Here is a 21,646-nt window from a genome sequence, read left to right on the forward strand (position 1 = left end):
ATTGGGTGTGTGGTTAATTTGTCAACAATAGTAGAAAAGGGTTATGGAATGCAAATGTACAGAGAGATTAAGTAACTGGACATTAAATGCTGTTCATTAAACAGCATTTAATGCCAAAAAAGTGCAGGGAATGTCAGACTTGCAGATGGTGATCCCGAACTGTAATGACATGATTGTAAGCCATAATGTCCAGACACAGTTGTTGTTCACTAGCTGATATCTTTAAAGTCCGAGAGCAGGCATTAAAAGCTTTTCTGTTAAATGAATTCATAAATTGAAATAAAGGTGTTTCTCAGCAGAGGGGAGGATGCAGTGGCGCAGCGGATTTTGCCTGTTCCTGCTGTCTGGGGTTCAAGTCCCGCTTGGGGTGCCTTTTGATGGATTGCCGTCCTGTCCTGGATGTGTCCCCTCCCCCTTCAGCCTTGCACCTTGTGTTGCTGGGTTAGGTTCCAGCTCACCGTGACCTGCTTGAGATGAGTGGTTTCAGACCGTGTGTGTGTTTCTCAGCAGCATAACTTGTGATGTCCAGTTACTCAAACGTACAGAGAGATTAAGTAAGGTTTTCATTTTGGAAAAACTGGGCAAGTGTGAAAATTTTGACTTGGCATTAAAGAGACCATGGTATTCATGCAATTAATTTTTGTATCTCAGTTTGTAATTATAATCTGACAGAACTAATAAACATTCTGGTTTGTTTTATATTTTATGGAGTACTCTTTTCACCAGGATGGCAGAACAAAGTTCCAGGGGAAGACACAGAATACCAGCAGTTAGAGTTAACTATTGGAGAGCCAACTGGCATCTGAGGAGAGGAAAAAAAAAAAAACTCCCAGCAGTGAAACGGGGGGGAATAGACCTCTGGGGGTCCAAGTATCACTGGCTGCCCACCCCTACTGGGCATTCTGATGTGGCAACAAGGGTAATCCTTTTTTCCCCCAGATATGGGACCTGTGCTAATAAGTCAAGTAGCCAACAAGCCAGGATAAAGAGTGTAAAATAATCTCTGAATGTGCTTACACTATATGGTCTTATATTCTAATATTTAAAAAATGGAAGAACCGTAGCGTGGTCCAGGAAAAACGCTATTTCACTCCAATGTATGTTCTAAACATATTGTGGAACTGACAAAGTTGACTTGGAACAGAACATCAATATCACCTTATTGTGCCTTAGAGCTGGACTATACCCTTTTACAACACACACCCTCTGATCACTTCAGTGTGTCTCAGATGGAGTGAGAGAAGCCTTTCTGAAGTTGGAGTGTGAGATACAACGCAAATTATTTGAATACAGTTTTGAATGTCTCTCGTTCAACAGGTAAGGATCATCAGTTTCCCACCTATAATTGCTTCTTATGTAATTATTTTTACAAAAATATAGAAATTTAGAAAAAGAGAAATTTACTTTTTTTTTTCAATTTTTACCAATCAGCATGGTTATCAGCCCATCAAAGGTGTCTGGATCCATACACTGTCCAACTTGACAGGTAAAAACTTCTCCATTCATCATTTCTGATGATTAAAATCTTTATTCAATAAATCCCAGAAACTGTCATGCCAATAATACAATCAATAAGACCAACTAATATAAAGACTGCATGACAGGACCTTTAAAACACTAAAAAAAAATACCCCAAAGCTTACAACCATAAATAACTGAAAGCAACTCACCTGGTGACTAGACAGCTCAAGAGGGGCAGTCCCCTGGCCTGTTGCCAGGGTCTTACCATACACCCTACCTGCCGTTCTTGGGTGTTTTCCTTTTGACAACATGTCTTCCCTATTCACAATTTAATGAAACTGGTGAATGATACAAATACATATACACAATCACAAAATTAACAAACACCCACACAGCACACTAACCTACTCTACACTGAACATAAAACAGTCAACAAATAAATAACAATGGCAGTCAATAAAATTAAACACACCACACACGTAATCATTTACAAGTAACTACTTGAAAGTGCAATAAGTGCTATAAATTATACACACACACACACATTTTCAGAACCGCTTGTCCCTTACGGGGTCACGGGGAACCGGAGCCTACCCGGCAACACAGGGCGTAAGGCCGGAGGGGGAAGGGGACACACCCAGGACGGGACGCCAGTCCGCCGCAAGGCACCCCAAGCGGGACTTGAACCCCAGACCCACCGAAGAGCAGGACTGCGGTCCAACCCACTGCGCCACCGCACCCCCCCTATAAATTATAAAAATGTGCAATTAAATGAAGTGTGTTAAAAGGATTAAAAACCCTGCACCTAACATGAAACACAATACCTCTAATGCCGATGACATTCCAAAAGGTAGACGTGGGAATCGGTATCTTCCTATGGGTGTGTTGAATGTACACATCTTGGAGCACTCATCATCCAATTTAATCTGCCGAAACCTTGGTTTGCATCTAGTACAGAGAAGATTTTGGGATTTGGAACGTCTGACATGACCTTTTCTACCGTGAGCAGTGGGCAGTGTTCTCGTTTGATTACGTGGGTCGAGACACATACGAATTTTGTTTGGCTTAACTATCACTACCATGCTACTGACCCAATCTTTTGGTTCCGTTTGTCTGGCGATTACATCCATCTTTTACCCATCTGTGTAATTCCTCGATTATCTTGCCTTTCAAGGCAACTGGAACTTTTCGTGGCGCATGAACGACACTGGTGTGACCGTTGGATCCACTTGTATGTGATCGTGTCCTGGCATACACCCTAAACCACAAATCTAAATAATCCTTCAGCATGTCATTGTCCTCAACTGTCACTTCATGTACTCTTTTTATCATGCCTAAGTTTGACATGTGCTTCTTCCTTGTATTGCAGGTGCATCTCTTTCTGTGATCTGGAGCTCAGTTCTGTGTATTTGTCCTTTGTAGTCACAGGTCAGCAGTTTCTGACCCAATGGCGACATCTGGTGTCCAGAGTAGGTAAGCAACTTGCCAGGGTATTTATTCAGTTCTCCCTTATGGCAAGTGAGTTGAAAATCTTGAAGGATAAAACACTGCATTCTGTACCATTGTTGGTTTGAATGTTATTGTTATTTATCGTCTTCACTTTCTCTGTCCACTTCTCTTTATCCTTTTGCATTCCTGTTTTGACGGCCTGTATGTTTTTTACCTTTTTAGTCATCTGAACTTCTCTTTTGTGCCCAGGAACATGCTAGTAGTGTGTTTTCCCCATTTCGTTAAAGCGCACGCATTTTTCCTGGTTGTTTCCGTTAGTTTCTGCACATTTTGGAAAAAAATGGTTCTTTTTATTGCATGATTTACACGTCTGTCCATAGGCAGGGCCTTGTCTCTGCTCATGTTTATAACCACATCTACTTTGTTTTTTTTTTTAATCGTTCTGCATTTCCTTTAGCTCGTTCCTATTCGTTCTTCGTCTGTTTTCGACAGTTTTAGTTTTGCGCATGTCTGCTTCTTCACTGAGGGTTTTTATCTGGCTAGTGATTTCACTGTCACGGCAAATATAATAATATCACCAGCTTTTGCTAATGTGAGGTCTGCCTCTTGTCATCTCGTGTTCCACAAAGTTCTATCTCTAACTAAAGAGTCACGCAGCTCTCCGAACTCACGGTCTTTTGTCTTATTCTTTAGCTTCATAATAGCCTAGGACAGGTAGAGGTATCATGTTCTCCGTTGAGCTCTCGTGAAAAAAACATGAGGAGGGTTCTTTCGGTTCGCAACACCAACACACAAACTTTTGCTTAAGTACAGCAATCAGTGTTATCTTTTTCATCGTCCTGAAATTCGACGAAAGTACTGCAAACTTAGCTTCCTCACCCACGACGTGCAAAAATTTGGCACAAATCATAATGATTGCACTTGTTGTTTCTCCGACTTCTCAGCCGCGATGCCGCTCGCGGCTTGCAGTCAGGTGACAGGTAGGAACAGGTCGAATTTTTGTAACAAACAAAGAGCTTCCAGTTTTCTGCGAGATTCCCTCGGAGACACAAGCTTGATGGTGGTTGTAGTTATGCCATGTAGCAGACTCAATTACAACTTCTGACACCATGTAACGTTTGTAGTTTTACTGAGTCATGCAATAACTAAACGTCGTTTCTTTCATTCCGCTACCACGCACACACAGCCACCACCTCCTACATCGTGCTCACGTATATCACACGTCACGTACGTTTTTCACGCATTCTAATAGAGTACATTACAGCAGCCGGGATACTAGGCGTCAACAGCATTCGCGCCACAGACGAGCTCGCGCACACGGATCTCCGCATCATGGACGTGCTGTTGCTCGCGCTTGCGGTCATCGTGCCTCTTTACGGCGTCATGTACCTGGTGTGTCGGAGAGGCGCCCAGTGCGAAAGCAAGAGTACGCTCTACGGCAAGACAGTCATCGTCACAGGTGCGCGAGCCACTGCAGCGCGGGAACAACGTACAGTGTCTTAAGAGTCTTTTTTTTTTTTTTTTTTTTTTTTTTTTAATGAAATTTAAAAAAAAGTTAGCTACCTCCACACACACTGCCTGACGGAACTCGTACCAGCCAAAAAAAAAAAAAAATGTCTCCAACTTTCCGCAGTGGGATTGCAGCTTATTTCTTCTTGTGAGCATTTTTTCAGTAAACTCACAAAATTCAATAACAAACGTCGTTGTTGTTTGTCTTCTGTGAACTAACTGTTGTTGTCTTCAACACAAACCTTGCAGACACCTCGCCAGATCTCCTGGGGTGTAGTTACCTGGAAAGTTAGTTACAAAAAACAAAACAAGTGTGTGTCTTTCAGGTTTTTGTTTAAAAAAAAAAAAAAAAAACTGTTCCATTTCCTTATGGTAAAAGTCTTTGAAGAACATAACAATGATGTTACACAATTTAGCTGTTATCTCTACCAACTTCGTTAAGTGACAGAAAAAAAAAATCCTCACATTACAACACTTTGCAATAAGAGCAAACCTTGGTGAGGGGTCATAGGTACACGTTTTATTGTACAGCACTGTGTGATTTCTTCAGCAATAAAAGGGACATTCTTTGCCACCTCCTGCCATGTTGGTATTACATGGACCATAATGTGTGTACAGAGTCAAAAATGTTTAATTGTATGTTCCATATTACTTTTAGGAGGCAACGCTGGAATTGGAAAGGCCACGGCGTTGGACTTGGCACGCAGGGGCGCAAGGGTCATCCTGGCCTGCCGCAATAAGCAGCGGGCCGAGGCAGCTGTCTGTGACATCATAAAGGTGAGAAAATGATGGCTAATAGGGCGGTTTCTGGTTTAATTGCTGCCAAGTTACAAGTTTCAAGTTTATTGTCATAGATACAAGCACCATGTACATGTATTATGAAAATCTTCCTGAATGCTTCTCCACAGACTGTGGACAAGGACAATAGAAATACTGCACAAACAAAATAATGTCAATGACAGTAAATAAGAATAGCAGTAATGACAGCAATAACAAATAATGGTAACAGTAGTAACAATAATGCCAGTTGACAGTCAGAGAACACAGAATGAGAGAATGAGAATCCTTGAAGTTACAGTGTAATTTACCAATGTGCTTGGGTGGAACAGTCCAACTCTAGTTACTAAAGGTGGCACATTGGTGAGTATTGTATACTCTTACAGCAGTGGGGTAAAAGCTGTTCCCGTACCTAGCTGTGCGGGTTCGAATAGACCTGAGCGGCTTTGCAGATGGCAGAGAAGAGAAAAGTGTTCGTGCGGGGTCACTATGATCTTTCATGATGCGCATCGTCCTTCTGAGGCAGCATGTGGTGTAAGTGTCCTGGACTGCCGGTAGCTGTGTGCCGATGATTCCCTGAGCTGTTTTGACCACCCTCTGTAGGGCTTTCTTGTCCAGAGCTGCCACTTCAAATTTCACCTCCTGTTGTAGTACCCTTGATGAAGGTGCATATCCTAAACTTCTCTGGTGAACACTACCCTGCTGTTGAAATGGTAAATAGCTGTAATTAAGTTAATATATGTTATTTTGGAGAAAAGCATCAGCTGAATGAGCAGATCTGAACATGGTTAACTTTCAGGAGAGCGGGAACAACCAGGTGGTGTACATGCAGCTGGACCTGGCAAGCTTGCAGTCGGTGCGCTCGTTCGCCGAGACCTTCCTGAAGCAGGAATCGCGGCTGGACATACTCATCAACAACGCAGGTTGGCTATCGTTAGAACACCGCTGTGATTGGGCCAGGCTTGTCTGACCTACAACACCCATGAGTTTGCTGTAGAATCACAGAAATATAAGTCTGTGAGCAGAGTTTAGAAATCACACACACACTGTCTGAAACCGCTTGTCCCAACCGGGGTCGCAGTGAACCGGACCCTAACACGGCACGGGGAGGGGACACACCCTGGACAGGATGCCAGTCCGCCACAAGGACTCGAACCCCAGACCTGCCGTTTAGAAATCAAATAGTTTAATTTTTAAAGCATATTTCCCAATGCATAAAAAAGTTTGCCTATTTAAAAAAAAAATCTATCCACCTTACTAAAATTCTTAATCTTGTTGCACTGATGCAGCACATCTGTTTTACTGCCACCGCCCTAAAAGAAATTAATTTACAAAACATGGGATCTTTTTTTTTTTTTTTTAGTCGCGAGCACAGTCAGATCTTTCCATGAGAAATTGTCCTGTGGACTTTGTAAAATATGTTTCTCTTCCATTTTTAGCACTTATGCTTCAGGGGAGAACTGAGGATGGCCTTGGAATGATATTTGGTGTCAATCACATTGGCCACTTCCTGTTAACCCACCTGCTACTGGAGCGACTGAAGGAGTGTGCCCCCAGTCGTGTAATCAATGTGTCATCCATGGCCTATAAATGGGGACATATTGATTTCAACAGTGTGGAGACCCACAAAACCCTCAGAACCAGCAATTCTTTTATGCAGTTGTTCAAGGCCTACTGTGACACCAAGCTATGCAACATCCTCTTCACTTGTGAGCTGGCCAAGATGTTGCAAGGAACTGGGGTCACCTGTTACAGCGTTCACCCTGGTGAGCGAGTCCAGTGTTCATATTTGCATAAACGTGAAGGTCCTTGTTTATGTTATTTATTCAGCTGGCAGATGCTCTTCTCCAAAGCCGTAGACAACTTGGTGTAAACAAGTGTTTCACCAACATATGGAAAGATTCAGATGGAGGCACATGATTCTCAAAGTACGGTTACTTAGTTCAATAACACTGTTTTTGCAAGCATTTATTAAATTACAAATTGCTCCCTATCAATTCTATATAGAGCCATCTTCATTTCTTTTTTTTCCCCCTTGGAACAAAATTAGTGAAGGTTTATGGAACCTTCCACCACACTGCAGCCAGAACTGAGAACTTTAAGTTCACTGTTCTGTCATTGCATTAAAACAGCTCCCTTTGCCTTTGTTTGGAAGTGTTGCGATGCCCCCCTTGTTTGTTGTCCTCAGGAGCAGTCCACACGGAGTTCACACGTAACTTCCCCACCATCGCCAAGATCTTGACTCGTCCGATGACTTTTCTGTTCTTCAAGGACCCAATGGCTGGAGCACAGACCACGTTGCATTGTGCCTTGCAGGAAGGCATCGAGCCCCTGAGCGGTCGCTATTTCGAGAACTGTGCTGTGATGGATGTGAATGCCGAGGCACGGGATGATGCCACGGCCAAGAAGCTGTGGGAGATCAGCGAGAGGTTCTGTGGCCTTTCTTGAGGCCTTAGAGAGACTAGCTGGGTATCCTCTTTGGAGCTGAGAGAGGCCAGCAGGGAGGTGGAGACAACAACTCTATGTTAGATTTACTTAAATTGTCTTTTTAAATCTAATCCTCCTTGTATTGATGAATTCAGTGGAATAATTGGTAATTTGTTTTAAAATAATTTGGACCAGCCCTGGGGGGTGCAGTGATGCAGCAGGCTTTGCTGGGTTCCACTCTCTGATGGGTCTAGGGTTCAAGTCCCGCTTGGGGTGCCTTTTGATGGATTGCCGTCCTGTCCTGGATGTGTCCCCTCCCCCTTCAGCCTTGCACCTTGTGTTGCTGGGTTAGGTTCCAGCTCACCGTGACCTGCTTGAGATGAGTGGTTTCAGACCGTGTGTGTGTTTCTCAGCAGCATAACTTGTGATGTCCAGTTACTTAATCTCTCTGTACGTTTGAGTAAGGTTTTCATTTTGGAAAAACTGGGCAAGTGTGAAAATTTTGACTTGGCATTAAAGAGACCATGGTATTCATGCAATTAATTTTTGTATCTCAGTTTGTAATTATAATCTGACAGAACTAATAAACATTCTGGTTTGTTTTATATTTTATGGAGTACTCTTTTCACCAGGATGGCAGAACAAAGTTCCAGGGGAAGACACAGAATACCAGCAGTTAGAGTTAACTATTGGAGAGCCAACTGGCATCTGAGGAGAGGAAAACAAAAAAAACTCCCAGCAGTGAAACGGGGGGGAATAGACCTCTGGGGGTCCAAGTATCACTGGCTGCCCACCCCTACTGGGCATTCTGATGTGGCAACAAGGGTAATCCTTTTTTTCCCCCAGATATGGGACCTGTGCTAATAAGTCAAGTAGCCAACAAGCCAGGATAAAGAGTGTAAAATAATCTCTGAATGTGCTTACACTATATGGTCTTATATTCTAATATTTAAAAAATGGAAGAACCGTAGCGTGGTCCAGGAAAAACGCTATTTCACTCCAATGTATGTTCTAAACATATTGTGGAACTGACAAAGTTGACTTGGAACAGAACATCAATATCACGTTATTGTGCCTTAGAGCTGGACTATACCCTTTTACAACACACACCCTCTGATCACTTCAGCGTGTCTCAGATGGAGTGAGAGAAGCCTTTCTGAAGTTGGAGTGTGAGATACAACGCAAATTATTTGAATACAGTTTTGAATGTCTCTCGTTCAACAGGTAAGGATCATCAGTTTCCCACCTATAATTGCTTCTTATGTAATTATTTTTACAAAAATATAAACAAATTTTAGGAAAAGACTCAAACTGCACAGTCATGCTGACTGGTTTGGCAAAAACTCTGCTAAACTTGATAAGAACTTTTTTCAAGACCCAGTGCAGCCACTGCCAATGCTTCGAAGATAAAGAGCAAATAAAAGTGTCACAGAGGGAACCTGGAGTAAAACATTACCTGACTTTATGTACCCATTATCGAACAAGAGAAATTTACTTTTTTTTTTTTTCAATTTTTACCAATCAGCATGGTTATCAGCCCATCAAAGGTGTCTGGATCCATACACTGTCCAACTTGACAGGTAAAAACTTCTCCATTCATCATTTCTGATGATTAAAATCTTTATTCAATAAATCCCAGAAACTGTCACGCCAATAATACAATCAATAAGACCAACTAATATAAAGACTGCATGACAGGACCTTTAAAAGACTAAAAAAAAAAAAAAAAAAATACCCCTAAGCTTACAACCATAAATAACTGAAAGCAACTCACCTGGTGACTAGACAGCTCAAGAGGGGCAGTCCCCTGGCCTGTTGCCAGGGTCTTACCATACACCCTACCTGCCGTTCTTGGGTGTTTTCCTTTTGACAACATGTCTTCCCTATTCACAATTTAATGAAACTGGTGAATGATACAAATACATATACACAATCACAAAATTAACAAACACCCACACAGCACACTAACCTACTCTACACTGAACATAAAACAGTCAACAAATAAATAACAATGGCAGTCAATAAAATTAAACACACCACACACGTAATCATTTACAAGTAACTACTTGAAAGTGCAATAAGTGCTATAAATTATAAAAATGTGCAATTAAATGAAGTGTGTTAAAAGGATTAAAAATCCTGCACCTAACATGAAACACAATACCTCTAATGCCGATGACATTCCAAAAGGTAGACGTGGGAATCGGTATCTTCCTATGGGTGTGTTGAATGTACACATCTTGGAGCACTCATCATCCAATTTAATCTGCCGAAACCTTGGTTTGCATCTAGTACAGAGAAGATTTTGGGATTTGGAACGTCTGACATGACCTTTTCTACCGTGAGCAGTGGGCAGTGTTCTCGTTTGATTAAGTGGGTCGAGACACATACGAATTTTGTTTGGCTTAACTATCACTACCATGCTACTGACCCAATCTTTTGGTTCCGTTTGTCTGGCGATTACATCCATCTTTTACCCATCTGTGTAATTCCTCGATTATCTTGCCTTTCAAGGCAACTGGAACTTTTCGTGGCGCATGAACGACACTGGTGTGACCGTTGGATCCACTTGTATGTGATCGTGTCCTGGCATACACCCTAAACCACAAATCTAAATAATCCTTCAGCATGTCATTGTCCTCAACTGTCACTTCATGTACTCTTTTTTTATCATGCCTAATGTTTGACATGTGCTTCTTCCTTGTATTGCAGGTGCATCTCTTTCTGTGATCTGGAGCTCAATTCTGTGTATTTGTCCTTTGTAGTCACAGGTCAGCAGTTTCTGACCCAATGGCGACATCTGGTGTCCAGAGTAGGTAAGCAACTTGCCAGGGTATTTATTCAGTTCTCCCTTATGGCAAGTGAGTTGAAAATCTTGAAGGATAAAACACTGCATTCTGTCCCATTGTTGGTTTGAATGTTATTTATCGTCTTCACTTTCTCTGTCCACTTCTCTTTATCCTTTTGCATTCCTGTTTTGACGGCCTGTATGTTTTTTACCTTTTTAGTCATCTGAACTTCTCTTTTGTGCCCAGGAACATGCTAGTAGTGTGTTTTCCCCATTTCGTTAAAGCGCACGCATTTTTCCTGGTTGTTTCCGTTAGTTTCTGCACATTTTGGAAAAAAATGGTTCTTTTTATTGCATGATTTACACGTCTGTCCATAGGCAGGGCCTTGTCTCTGCTCATGTTTATAACCACATCGACTTTGTTTTTTTTTAATCGTTCTGGGACAAGCGGTTCTGAAGATGCGTTCTGCATTTCCTGTAGGCTAAAGTTTAGCTCGTTCTTACTCGTTCTTCGTCTGTTTTCGACAGTTTTAATTTTGCGCATGTCTGCTTCTTCATTGGGGTTTTTTTTATCTAGCTAGTGATTTCACTGTCACGGCAAATATAATAATATCAACAGCTTTTGCTAATGTGAGGTCTGCCTCTCAGTTGTCTGGCTCTTGTCATCTCGTGTTCCACAAAGTTCTATCTCTAACTAAAGAGTCACGCTGCTCTCCGAACTCACGGTCTTTTCTTTTGTCTTATTCTTTAGCTTCATAATAGGACAGCTATTCATGTTCTTGACTGAGCTCTCGTGAAAAACATGGGGAGGGTTCTTTCGGTTCGCAAGTCTTTAAACTTTTGCTTAAGTACAGCAATCTGTTATCTTTTTCATCGTCCTGAAATTCGAAAGTACTGCAAACTTAGCCTCCTCACCCGCGACGACGTGCAAAAATTTGGCACAAATCATAATGATTGCACTTGATGTTTCTCCGACTTCTCAGCCGCGCGATGCCGCTCGCGGCTTGCAGAGTCAGGTGGGAACAGGTCGAATTTTTGTAATAAAGAGCTTCCAGTTTTCTGCGAGATTCCCTCGGAGACACAAGCTTGATGGTGGTTGTAGTTATGCCATGTGTACACACACACACACATTTTCTGAACCGCTTGTCCCATACGGGGTCACGGGGAACCGGAGCCTACCCGGCAACACAGGGCGTAAGGCCGGAGGGGGAGGGGACACACCCAGGACGGGACGCCAGTCCATCACAAGGCACCCCAAGCGGGAATCGAACCCCAGACCCACCGGAGAGCAGGACCCGGTCCAACCCACTGCGCCCCCTTGCAGTTCAATCACTGAAGTTTAAATTAGTGCCAACAAATCCAACCAAGGCTCAGTTCTTTGGGTGGCTCGCCATCTACGCCTTCGCGTAAAAATTCGTTGTTGCTCCAAAAAAAAAAAAAATTAAAACTGACTGAATCCGTGTGCAACGGAAACAGCAGTGGAGCGATTTTCTCAGTTTCTTAAATTTTATCCCAGTCAGTCAAAAAAGTTTCGCGTGTGCGTTCTATTCACGACGTTGTAGCAGACTCAATTACAACTTCTGACACCATGTAACGTTTGTAGTTTTACTGAGTCATGCAATAACTAAACGTCGTTTCTTTCATTCCGCTACCACGCACACACAGCCACCACCTCCTACATCGTGCTCACGTATATCACACGTCACGTACCTTTTTCACGCATTCTAATAGAGTACCTTACAACAGCCGGGATGCTGGGCGTCAACAGCATTCGCGCCACAGACGAACTCGCGCACAGAGATCTCCGCATCATGGACGTGCTGTTGCTCGCGCTCGCCGTCATCGTGTCTCTTTACGGCGTCATGTACCTGGTGTGTCGGAGAGGCGCCCAGTGCGAAAGCAAGAGTAAGCTCCACGGCAAGACAATCATCGTCACAGGTGCGCGAGCCGCCGAAAGCGCGGGAACAGCGTACAGAGTGTCTTAAGAGTCTTTTTTTTAATGAAATTTAAAAAGTTAGCTACCTCCACACACACTGCCTGACGGAACTCGTACCAGCCAAAAAAAAAAAATGTCTCCAACTTTCCGCAGTGGGATTGCAGCTTATTCTGAGCATTTTTTCCAGTAAACTCACAAAATTCAATAACAAACGTCGTCGTTGTTTGTCTTCTGTGAACTAACTGTTGTTGTCTTCAACACAAACCTTGCAGACACCTCGCCAGATCTCCTGGGGTGTAGTTACCTGGAAAGTTAGTTACAAGAAACAAAACAAGTGTGTGTCTTTCAGGTTTTTGTTTAAAAAAAAAAAAAAAAAAAACTGTTCCATTTCCTTATGGTAAAAGTCTTTGAAGAACATAACAATGATGTTACACAATTTAGCTGTTATCTCTACCAACTTCGTTAAAAGTGACAGAAAAAAAAAAATCCTCACATTACAACACTTTGCAATAAGAGCAAACCTTGGTGAGGGGTCATAGGTACACGTTTTATTGTACAGCACTGTGTGATTTCTTCAGCAATAAAAGGGACATTCTTTGCCACCTCCTGCCATGTTGGTATTACATGGACCACAATGTGTGTACAGAGTCAAAATGTTTAATTGTATGTTCCATATTACTTTTAGGAGGCAACGCTGGAATTGGAAAGACCACGGCTGTGGACTTGGCACGCAGGGGCGCAAGGGTCATCCTGGCCTGCCGCAATAAACAGCGGGCCGAGGCAGCTGTCTGTGACATCGTAAAGGTGAGAAAATGATGGCTAATAGGGCGGTTTCTGGTTTAATTGCTGCCAAGTTACAAGTTTCAAGTTTATTGTCATAGATACAAGCACCATGTACATGTATCATGAAAATCTTCCTGAATGCTTCTCCACAGACTGTGGACAAGGACAATAGAAATACTGCACAAACAAAACAATGTCAATGACAGTAAATAAGAATAGCAGTAATGACAGCAATAACAATAAATAATGGTAACAGTAGTAACAATAATGCCAGTTGACAGTCAGAGAACACAGAACGAGAGAATGAGAATCCTTGAAGTTACAGTGTAATTTACCAATGTGCTTGGGTGGAACAGTCCAACTCTAGTTACTAAAGGTGGCACATTGGTGAGTATTGTATACTCTTACAGCAGTGGGGTAAAAGCTGTTCCCGTACCTAGCTGTGCGGGTTCGAATAGACCTGAGCGGCTTTGCAGATGGCAGAGAAGAGAAAAGTGTTCGTGCGGGGTCACTATGATCTTTCATGATGCGCATCGTCCTTCTGAGGCAGCATGTGGTGTAAGTGTCCTGGACTGCCGGTAGCTGTGTGCCGATGATTCCCTGAGCTGTTTTGACCACCCTCTGTAGGGCTTTCTTGTCCAGAGCTGCCACTTCAAATTTCACCTCCTGTTGTAGTACCCTTGATGAAGGTGCATATCCTAAACTTCTCTGGTGAACACTACCCTGCTGTTGAAATGGTAAATTGCTGTAATTAAGTTAATATATGTTATTTTGGAGAAAAGCATCAGCTGAATGAGCAGATCTGAACATGGTTAACTTTCAGGAGAGCGGGAACAACCAGGTGGTGTACATGCAGCTGGACCTGGCAAGCTTGCAGTCGGTGCGCTCGTTCGCCGAGACCTTCCTGAAGCAGGAATCGCGGCTGGACATACTCATCAACAACGCAGGTTGGCTCTCGTTAGAACACCGCTGTGATTGGGCCAGGCTTGTCTGACCTACAACACCCATGAGTTTGCTGTAGAATCACAGAAATATAAGTCTGTGAGCAGAGTTTAGAAATCACACACACACTGTCTGAAACCGCTTGTCCCAACCGGGGTCGCAGTGAACCGGACCCTAACACGGCACGGGGAGGGGACACACCCTGGACAGGATGCCAGTCCGCCACAAGGACTCGAACCCCAGACCTGCCGTTTAGAAATCAAATATTGTTTAATTTTTAAAGCATATTTCCCAATGCATAAAAAAAGTTTGCCTATTTTAAAAAAAAAATCTATCCACCTTACTAAAATTCTTAATCTTGTTGCACTGATGCAGCACATCTGTTTTACTGCCACCGCCCTAAAAGAAATTAATTTACAAAACATGGGATCTTTTTTTTTTTTTTTTTTTTTAGTCGCGAGCACAGTCAGATCTTTCCACGAGAAATTGTCCTGTGGAGTTTGTAAAATGTTTCTCTTCCATTTTTAGCACTCTGGCTTCAAGGGAGAACTGAGGATGGCCTTGGAATGATATTTGGTGTCAAAAAATAAAAAAAAAAATCAATCCACCTTACTAAAATTCTTCTCAGTCTTGTTTCATTGAAGCAGCCCACCTGTTTTACTGTCACCATTCTAAAAAAAATTTTTAAAAAGATCCCATCTTTTGTAGTCGTGAGCACAGTCAGCTCTTTGCACGAGAAATTGTCCTGTGGACTTTGTAAAATATGTTTCTCTTCCATTTTTAGGACTTATGCTTCAGGGGAGAACTGAGGATGGCCTTGGAATGATATTTGGTGTCAATCACATTGGCCACTTCCTGTTAACCCACCTGCTACTGGAGCGACTGAAGGAGTGTGCCCCCAGTCGTGTAATCAATGTGTCATCCATGGCCTATAAATGGGGACATATTGATTTCAACAATGTGGAGACCCACAAAACCCTCAGAACCAGCAATTCTTTTATGCAGATGTTCAAGGCCTACTGTGACACCAAGCTATGCAACATCCTCTTCACTCGTGAGCTGGCCAAGATGTTGCAAGGAACTGGGGTCACCTGTTACAGCGTTCACCCTGGTGAGCGAGTCCAGTGTTCATATTTGCATAAACGTGAAGGTCCTTGTTTATGTTATTTATTCAGCTGGCAGATGCTCTTCTCCAAAGCCGTAGACAACTTGGTGTAAACAAGTGTTTCACCAACATATGGAAAGATTCAGATGGAGGCACATGATTCTCAAAGTACGGTTACTTAGTTCAATAACACTGTGTTTGCAAGCATTTATTAAATTACAAATTGCTCCCTATCAATTCTATATAGAGCCATCTTCATTTCTCTTTTTTCCCCCTTGGAACAAAATTAGTGAAGGTTTATGGAACCTTCCACCACACTGCAGCCAGAACTGAGAACTTTAAGTTCACTGTTCTGTCATTGCATTAAAACAGCTCCCTTTGCCTTTGTTTGGAAGTGTTGTGATGCCCCCCTTGTTTGTTGTCCTCAGGAACAATCAAGACGGAGCTCACACGTAACTTCCCCACCATCGCCAAGATCCTGACTCGTCCGATGACTTTTCTGTTCTTCAAGGACCCAATGGCTGGAGCACAGACCACGTTGCATTGTGCCTTGCAGGAAGGCATCGAGCCCCTGAGCGGTCGCTATTTCGAGAACTGTGCTGTGATGGATGTGAATGCCGAGGCACGGGATGATGCCACGGCCAAGAAGCTGTGGGAGATCAGCGAGAGGTTCTGTGGCCTTTCTTGAGGCCTTAGAGAGACTAGCTGGGTATCCTCTTTGGAGCTGAGAGAGGCCAGCAGGGAGGTGGAGACAACAACTCTATGTTAGATTTACTTAAATTGTCTTTTTAAATCTAATCCTCCTTGTATTGATGAATTCAGTGGAATAATTGGTAATTTGTTTTAAAATAATTTGGACCAGCCCTGGGGGGTGCAGTGATGCAGCAGGCTTTGCTGGGTTCCACTCTCTGATGGGTCTAGGGTTCAAGTTCTGCTTGGGGTGCACTGGGATGGACTGGCATCCCTTCCTGGGTGTGTCCCCTCCTCCTCCACCCTTGCACCCTGTGTTGCTGGGTTAGGCTCTGGCTCGCCGCGACCCCTTTTGGGATGAGCGGTTTCAGGCTGTGTGTGTGTGTGTGTGTGTGTGTGTGTGTGTGTGTGTGTGTGTGTGTGTGTGTGTGTGTGTGTGTGGGGACTGACCACTTGTTTTTCAGGGAACCTAAATTTTTAATGATTTGGGTATTGGGTGTGTGGTTAATTTCTTGTCAACAATAGTAGAAAAGGGTTATGGAATGCAAATGTACAGAGAGATTAAGTAACTGGACATTAAATGCTGTTCATTAAACAGCATTTAATGCCAAAAAAGTGCAGGGAATGTCAGACTTGCAGATGGTGATACCCAAACTGTAATGACATGATTGTAAGCCATAATGTCCAGACACAGTTGTTGTTCGCTATCTGATATCTTTAAAGTCCGAGAGCAGGCATTAAAAGCTTTTCTGTTAAATGAATTCATTAACTGAAATAAAGGTGTTTCTCAGCAGAGGGGAGGATGCAGTGGCACAGCGGATTTTGCCTGTTCCTGCTGTCTGGGGTTCAAGTCCCGCTTGGGGTGCCTTTTGATGGATTGCCGTCCTGTCCTGGATGTGTCCCCTCCCCCTTCAGCCTTGCACCTTGTGTTGCTGGGTTAGGTTCCAGCTCACCGTGTCCTGCTTGAGATGAGTGGTTTCAGACCGTGTGTGTGTTTCTCAGCAGCATAACTTGTGATGTCCAGTTACTTAATCTCTCTGTACGTTTGAGTAAGGTTTTCATTTTGGAAAAACTGGGCAAGTGTGAAAATTTTGACTTGGCATTAAAGAGACCATGGTATTCATGCAATTAATTTTTGTATCTCAGTTTGTAATTATAATCTGACAGAACTAATAAACATTCTGGTTTGTTTTATATTTTATGGAGTACTCTTTTCACCAGGATGGCAGAACAAAGTTCCAGGGGAAGACACAGAATACCAGCAGTTAGAGTTAACTATTGGAGAGCCAACTGGCATCTGAGGAGAGGAAAAAAAAAAAAAAAAAACTCCCAGCAGTGAAACGGGGGGGAATAGACCTCTGGGGGTCCAAGTATCACTGGCTGCCCACCCCTACTGGGCATTCTGATGTGGCAACAAGGGTAATCCTTTTTTCCCCCAGATATGGGACCTGTGCTAATAAGTCAAGTAGCCAACAAGCCAGGATAAAGAGTGTAAAATAATCTCTGAATGTGCTTACACTATATGGTCTTATATTCTAATATTTAAAAAATGGAAGAACCGTAGCGTGGTCCAGGAAAAACGCTATTTCACTCCAATGTATGTTCTAAACATATTGTGGAACTGACAAAGTTGACTTGGAACAGAACATCAATATCACCTTATTGTGCCTTAGAGCTGGACTATACCCTTTTACAACACACACCCTCTGATCACTTCAGTGTGTCTCAGATGGAGTGAGAGAAGCCTTTCTGAAGTTGGAGTGTGAGATACAACGCAAATTATTTGAATACAGTTTTGAATGTCTCTCGTTCAACAGGTAAGGATCATCAGTTTCCCACCTGTAATTGCTTCTTATGTAATTATTTTTACAAAAATATAAACAAATTTTAGGAAAAGACTCAAACTGCACAGTTATGCTGACTGGTTTGGCAAGAACTCTGCTAAACTTGATAAGAACTTTTTTCAAGACCCAGTGCAGCCACTGCCAATGCTTCGAAGATAAAGAGCAAATAAAAGTGTCACAGAGGGAACCTGGAGACTTTCTGTACCCATTATTGAACAAAAGGAATTACTTATTTATTGGTAAATGAAATTATATTTTGTAGGGGAACGCAGACCTCTGTAAGGCACCAGTTACCCCCCCAACAAGACAGCACTTAGTGTAGTGGTGAAGGACATGGCCTTGTCTTCCAGAACAATGTCATTTCGAGCCCCACTCCCTTGAACCAGGCACTAAACCTGAATTTTTCTAGGAAGAGTTTAGGTTAAACCATTGCATTTCCTACTAATGTCATGCACACATATTTTCTGTGAGAGGTACGTCGCTTTGGAGAAAAGCGTCTGCTGAATGAATACATGTAAATGTCATGTATGTAAACCACATATTAACGACAACACGGCAAAAAAACATTAGCGCCAATGTTACATTTAGGAAACAGCGACACCGCGTGGATCGACGCACACATTTACAGGGAAGAGTGACCCGGAAGTAGTTCCCCGGGAATTATGTCCGTGTGAAATAGTTGGTGTGTTTGCCCAGCAGTCGGGGAGTAGTTTGTCACCAAAACAAGTTAGAAGGTTCGATTTCGGGAGAGACAGACAGCCGGTGGAAGGATGTCCGTCTTCTTGGTTTGCCTGGCTGCAGTGGTCGCTCTTTATTTGCTCATTTATTATAATTTCCTGAAAGGTTCTCGATGTAAAAGTACTGCAATGCTGACAGGGAAAACCGCCATAGTGACAGGTAATTTTATGTATCGAGGTTAACACTGTTTTACCCATCGCGTCATTAATGAAACTGCTGTCTGCTGCAAGATTAGAAAAAAGAGAGAAAACTGTTCATGGTGAAGTTTGTCAGTTTTTTCAGGGATTTTTTTAAATTGATTTTAATTTTAAAAATAAAAACATCTTCCCATCTTTACAGAAATCATCATGTTTAATTATCAGTAGTAGTTATTATTGTAATTCTTGTATAATAACTTACAGTTATAAAATACATTCTACAGTTAAGTTCTGATGTGACACACAATTGCAAGTGGGGGGGGGGGGGGGGGGGGTCACACTGTGACCTCAGTGCCCCCCCCCTGTGCAGGTGCCAACACAGGCATTGGCAAGACCACGGCTCTGGAGCTCGCCAAGAGAGGAGCCCGGGTCATCCTGGCCTGCAGGAGCAAAGAGAGAGCCGAGGCGGCCGTCTATGACATCAGGAGGGTGAGGGGTCATAACCGTCATTCTCACTGCTGTCGTCATCAACATCATCATTGATATTTACGTTTATTCATGTAGCTACTTTCCTCCAAAGCGGCTTACAATGTTAAGCTACTTATAATTATTTACCCATTTATACAGCTGGGTAATTTTACTGGAGCAATTTAGGGTAAATACCTTGCTCAAGGGTAATATGACAAGAGATGAGATTCAAACCTGTAACCTTTGGGGCCAAAGGCAGCAGCTTTAACCTCTTTGCTACCAGCTGTCCGTATCATCCCTAGCTTTAACATCATCACCACTGCCATCATCAGCATAATCACTGTCATTGCGACGATATCATCGTTACCATTATTATGACCATCACCTTCCTCACCATTACCGTCGCCGCAGTCATCGACATCATCATCATGATCACTCATCGCTGTGATTGTGGTCATGATCATGATGATCACCATTATTCTTAGCACCACCATCATCATCATCGTCGTCGTCATCATCATCATCATCCTCCTCCTCCTCGTTATCTGAGTTTATGTGACTGATTCTGTACTTTTTAATAGTGAGACGTTGCAGGTACAAGAACTTCCACTCATGGGTGCAACAACAGGGTCTCTCTTGGGACTCAGATGAGAAACCTGAGTTGAGGTAAGTTTTCTTCACCAAACATCTCTTGTGTGATATTTCCTGCAACCCCACCCCCCTTCCAGGAGAGCGGGAACAACCAGGTGGTGTACATGCACCTGGACCTGGCGAGTCTCCGTTCGGTGCGCTCCTTTACCGAGACCTTCCTGAAGCAGGAACCACGGCTGGATCTGCTCATCAACAACGCAGGTGAGGCACACGGGACCTGCAGGACACACTCAGGGTCCACCTGTCACAGAGCTCGTTCAGAGCTGTAACGGAACCTGTCGATTCGAGGTGTGATCGGCTCCGGTCGCACGGAGGAGGGCTTTGGCCTGGCCTTCGGAGTCAACCACCTGGGCCACTTCCTGCTCACCTGCCTGCTGCTGGAGCGCCTCAAGCAGACAGGCAGCGCTCGCGTCGTTAACGTTTCGGCTCTCCTCTACCACCTTGGCTCCGTCCACTTCCCCACGCTGGCGGCGCTCAAGGACCTGGTGAGCGGGCAGTCGACCCTGGACAACATCCAGGCATACTGCAGCAGCAAGCTGTGCAATGTGCTGTTCACGCGGGAGCTCGCCAACCGCCTCGAGGGGTCCGGCGTCACCTGCTACAGTCTGCACCCAGGTGCCGTGACTACTCTCTCCTCCCACACGTGTGTTAACCGTCAGCGGCTTGGTGTCGCCCCAATGTCAGTGTCGCCCCGTTCTCCCGCCCGCAGGAGTCATCCGCACTGAGATCGGCCGCAACATGAGCCTGTGGCTGAGGCTCCTCACGGTGCCGCTCATCTGGCTTTTCTTCCTGGACGCCGAGTCGGGAGCCCAGACCACACTGCACTGCTCCCTCCAGGAGGGCATCGAATCCCTGAACGGCCGCTTCTTCTCCGACTGCGCCGTGCTTGAGGTGAACGCCAAAGCGCGCGACGACGCCTTGGCCAAGAAGCTGTGGGAGGAGAGCGAGAGGCTGTGCGGCCTTTCCTGAGGTCCACTACGTGAGGGCGCTGTCCGGAACTCGGCTCACGGCGGCCGCGATCCAGAGTGAAGATCACCGATGTTTTAATAAACAAGTCTCTGAGCCGAGCGCCTTCACAGCATCCAAACCCAAAGGCGGTTTGAGTTCAAAGTCTGCTGGTGTACTTTGTTTTTCCGCTTTCGTTCATGTAACTGACACTTACTTACTCCAAGCTGACTTAGTGTTAAGCTGCTTGTAATGAGTTACTCATTGATAAAGCAGGATAATTTTTACTGGAGCAATTCGGGGTAGTTCCTGGTCGAGTGTCTTGTCACCTGGAGATGGGATTTGGACCTTTTATATGAGTCCAAAGGGGGCACCTCTTAACCACTACGCCACCTATTGGTGGAAACCCCTCCAGTTGAGTCCACTCAGACTAAAGGGATGTGGGAGTGTCTGTGTACCTTATTGTGTGACACTAACACCATAAACTAATATTTTTATGTATTTTTTGTACGCATTCCAGGTGAAGGGATATGGAATCAATAAAGATCACTGCCGAACTAGATGTCTCTAACACTTTTTTCCTCCAAAGCAACTTAGAACATGTGGTTTGTCCACAAAGATACTTACAGTGATTTACCCATTTATGTAGCAAGGTAATTTTTGCTGTATCAGTTCAGAAAGTGTGGGGTTTTACATACAGTTACCTGATGCTTTTCTCTAAAGTGACATACAATGTTAAGCTACCTGCAGTTATTTACACCGCTGGGTAGTTTTACTATAGTAATTGAGGGTTTGTACTTTGCTTAAGGGTACTACAGCTGGAAGTGGGATTCAAACCTGCAACCTTTCGGTCTAAAGGCAGCAGCGCCAACTATTATGCTACCACCCTTCCTTATTACAGATGGATGATGTGAAAGATATGAGTATCATTATACTATAAATGGGTTTGTATTTATCTTTAAAATTTGATGCAAAATGCAGTGAGGGCGAGGTGCA

General features: G+C 43.6%; 3 protein-coding genes and 1 long non-coding RNA gene across 9 annotated transcripts; 3 read left to right on the top strand and 1 right to left on the bottom strand.

Annotated features, from left to right (window-relative positions):
- The first annotated feature begins 441 nt into the window (after nt 1-441).
- On the top strand, nt 442-16,075 carry LOC108932371 (dehydrogenase/reductase SDR family member 13-like). 4 transcript variants are annotated; one of them, XM_029255367.1, is made up of 9 exons: nt 442-559; nt 8,089-8,448; nt 8,704-8,847; nt 9,149-9,203; nt 10,389-10,439; nt 13,033-13,151; nt 13,954-14,077; nt 14,857-15,183; nt 15,606-16,075. In XM_029255367.1, exons 3-9 carry the CDS (start codon nt 8,830-8,832, stop codon nt 15,863-15,865), a joined length of 954 nt encoding a protein of 317 aa, XP_029111200.1. In that variant the 5' UTR covers nt 442-559; nt 8,089-8,448; nt 8,704-8,829; the 3' UTR covers nt 15,866-16,075. The 4 variants fall into 4 exon arrangements, with proteins under 4 accessions (XP_029111200.1, XP_029111202.1, XP_029111201.1 ...); XM_029255369.1 differs by lacking the exon at nt 442-559 and adding an exon at nt 7,944-7,970 and having other exon boundaries at nt 8,256-8,448; XM_029255368.1 differs by lacking the exon at nt 442-559 and adding an exon at nt 7,987-8,021 and having other exon boundaries at nt 8,256-8,448.
- On the top strand, nt 554-7,854 carry LOC114911594 (dehydrogenase/reductase SDR family member 13-like). 3 transcript variants are annotated; one of them, XM_029255371.1, is made up of 8 exons: nt 554-919; nt 1,174-1,317; nt 1,432-1,486; nt 2,884-2,934; nt 5,078-5,196; nt 5,996-6,119; nt 6,636-6,962; nt 7,385-7,854. In XM_029255371.1, the coding sequence occupies exons 2-8, from the start codon at nt 1,300-1,302 to the stop codon at nt 7,642-7,644; spliced, it is 954 nt and encodes a 317-aa protein (XP_029111204.1). In that variant the 5' UTR covers nt 554-919; nt 1,174-1,299; the 3' UTR covers nt 7,645-7,854. The 3 variants fall into 3 exon arrangements, with proteins under 3 accessions (XP_029111204.1, XP_029111205.1, XP_029111203.1); XM_029255372.1 differs by having other exon boundaries at nt 1,220-1,317; XM_029255370.1 differs by lacking the exons at nt 554-919; nt 1,174-1,317; nt 1,432-1,486; nt 2,884-2,934 and adding an exon at nt 3,383-4,369.
- On the bottom strand, nt 1,622-2,789 carry LOC114911595 (uncharacterized). The gene is made up of 3 exons (XR_003797949.1): nt 2,553-2,789; nt 2,286-2,409; nt 1,622-1,799 (listed from the first exon to the last, which is right to left on the bottom strand). It is a non-coding gene; the product is annotated as an uncharacterized LOC114911595 (long non-coding RNA).
- A 2,299-nt stretch (nt 16,076-18,374) lies between the features above and the next one.
- On the top strand, nt 18,375-21,202 carry LOC108932102 (dehydrogenase/reductase SDR family member 13-like). Its single transcript, XM_018748301.2, has 5 exons — nt 18,375-18,608; nt 18,957-19,075; nt 19,783-19,906; nt 19,994-20,320; nt 20,415-21,202. Exons 1-5 carry the CDS (start codon nt 18,482-18,484, stop codon nt 20,672-20,674), a joined length of 957 nt encoding a protein of 318 aa, XP_018603817.2. The 5' UTR covers nt 18,375-18,481; the 3' UTR covers nt 20,675-21,202.
- The last annotated feature ends 444 nt before the right edge of the window (nt 21,203-21,646 follow it).

Source organism: Scleropages formosus, chromosome 10, assembly GCF_900964775.1.
Source record: "Scleropages formosus chromosome 10, fSclFor1.1, whole genome shotgun sequence".
NCBI lineage: Eukaryota > Metazoa > Chordata > Actinopteri > Osteoglossiformes > Osteoglossidae > Scleropages > Scleropages formosus.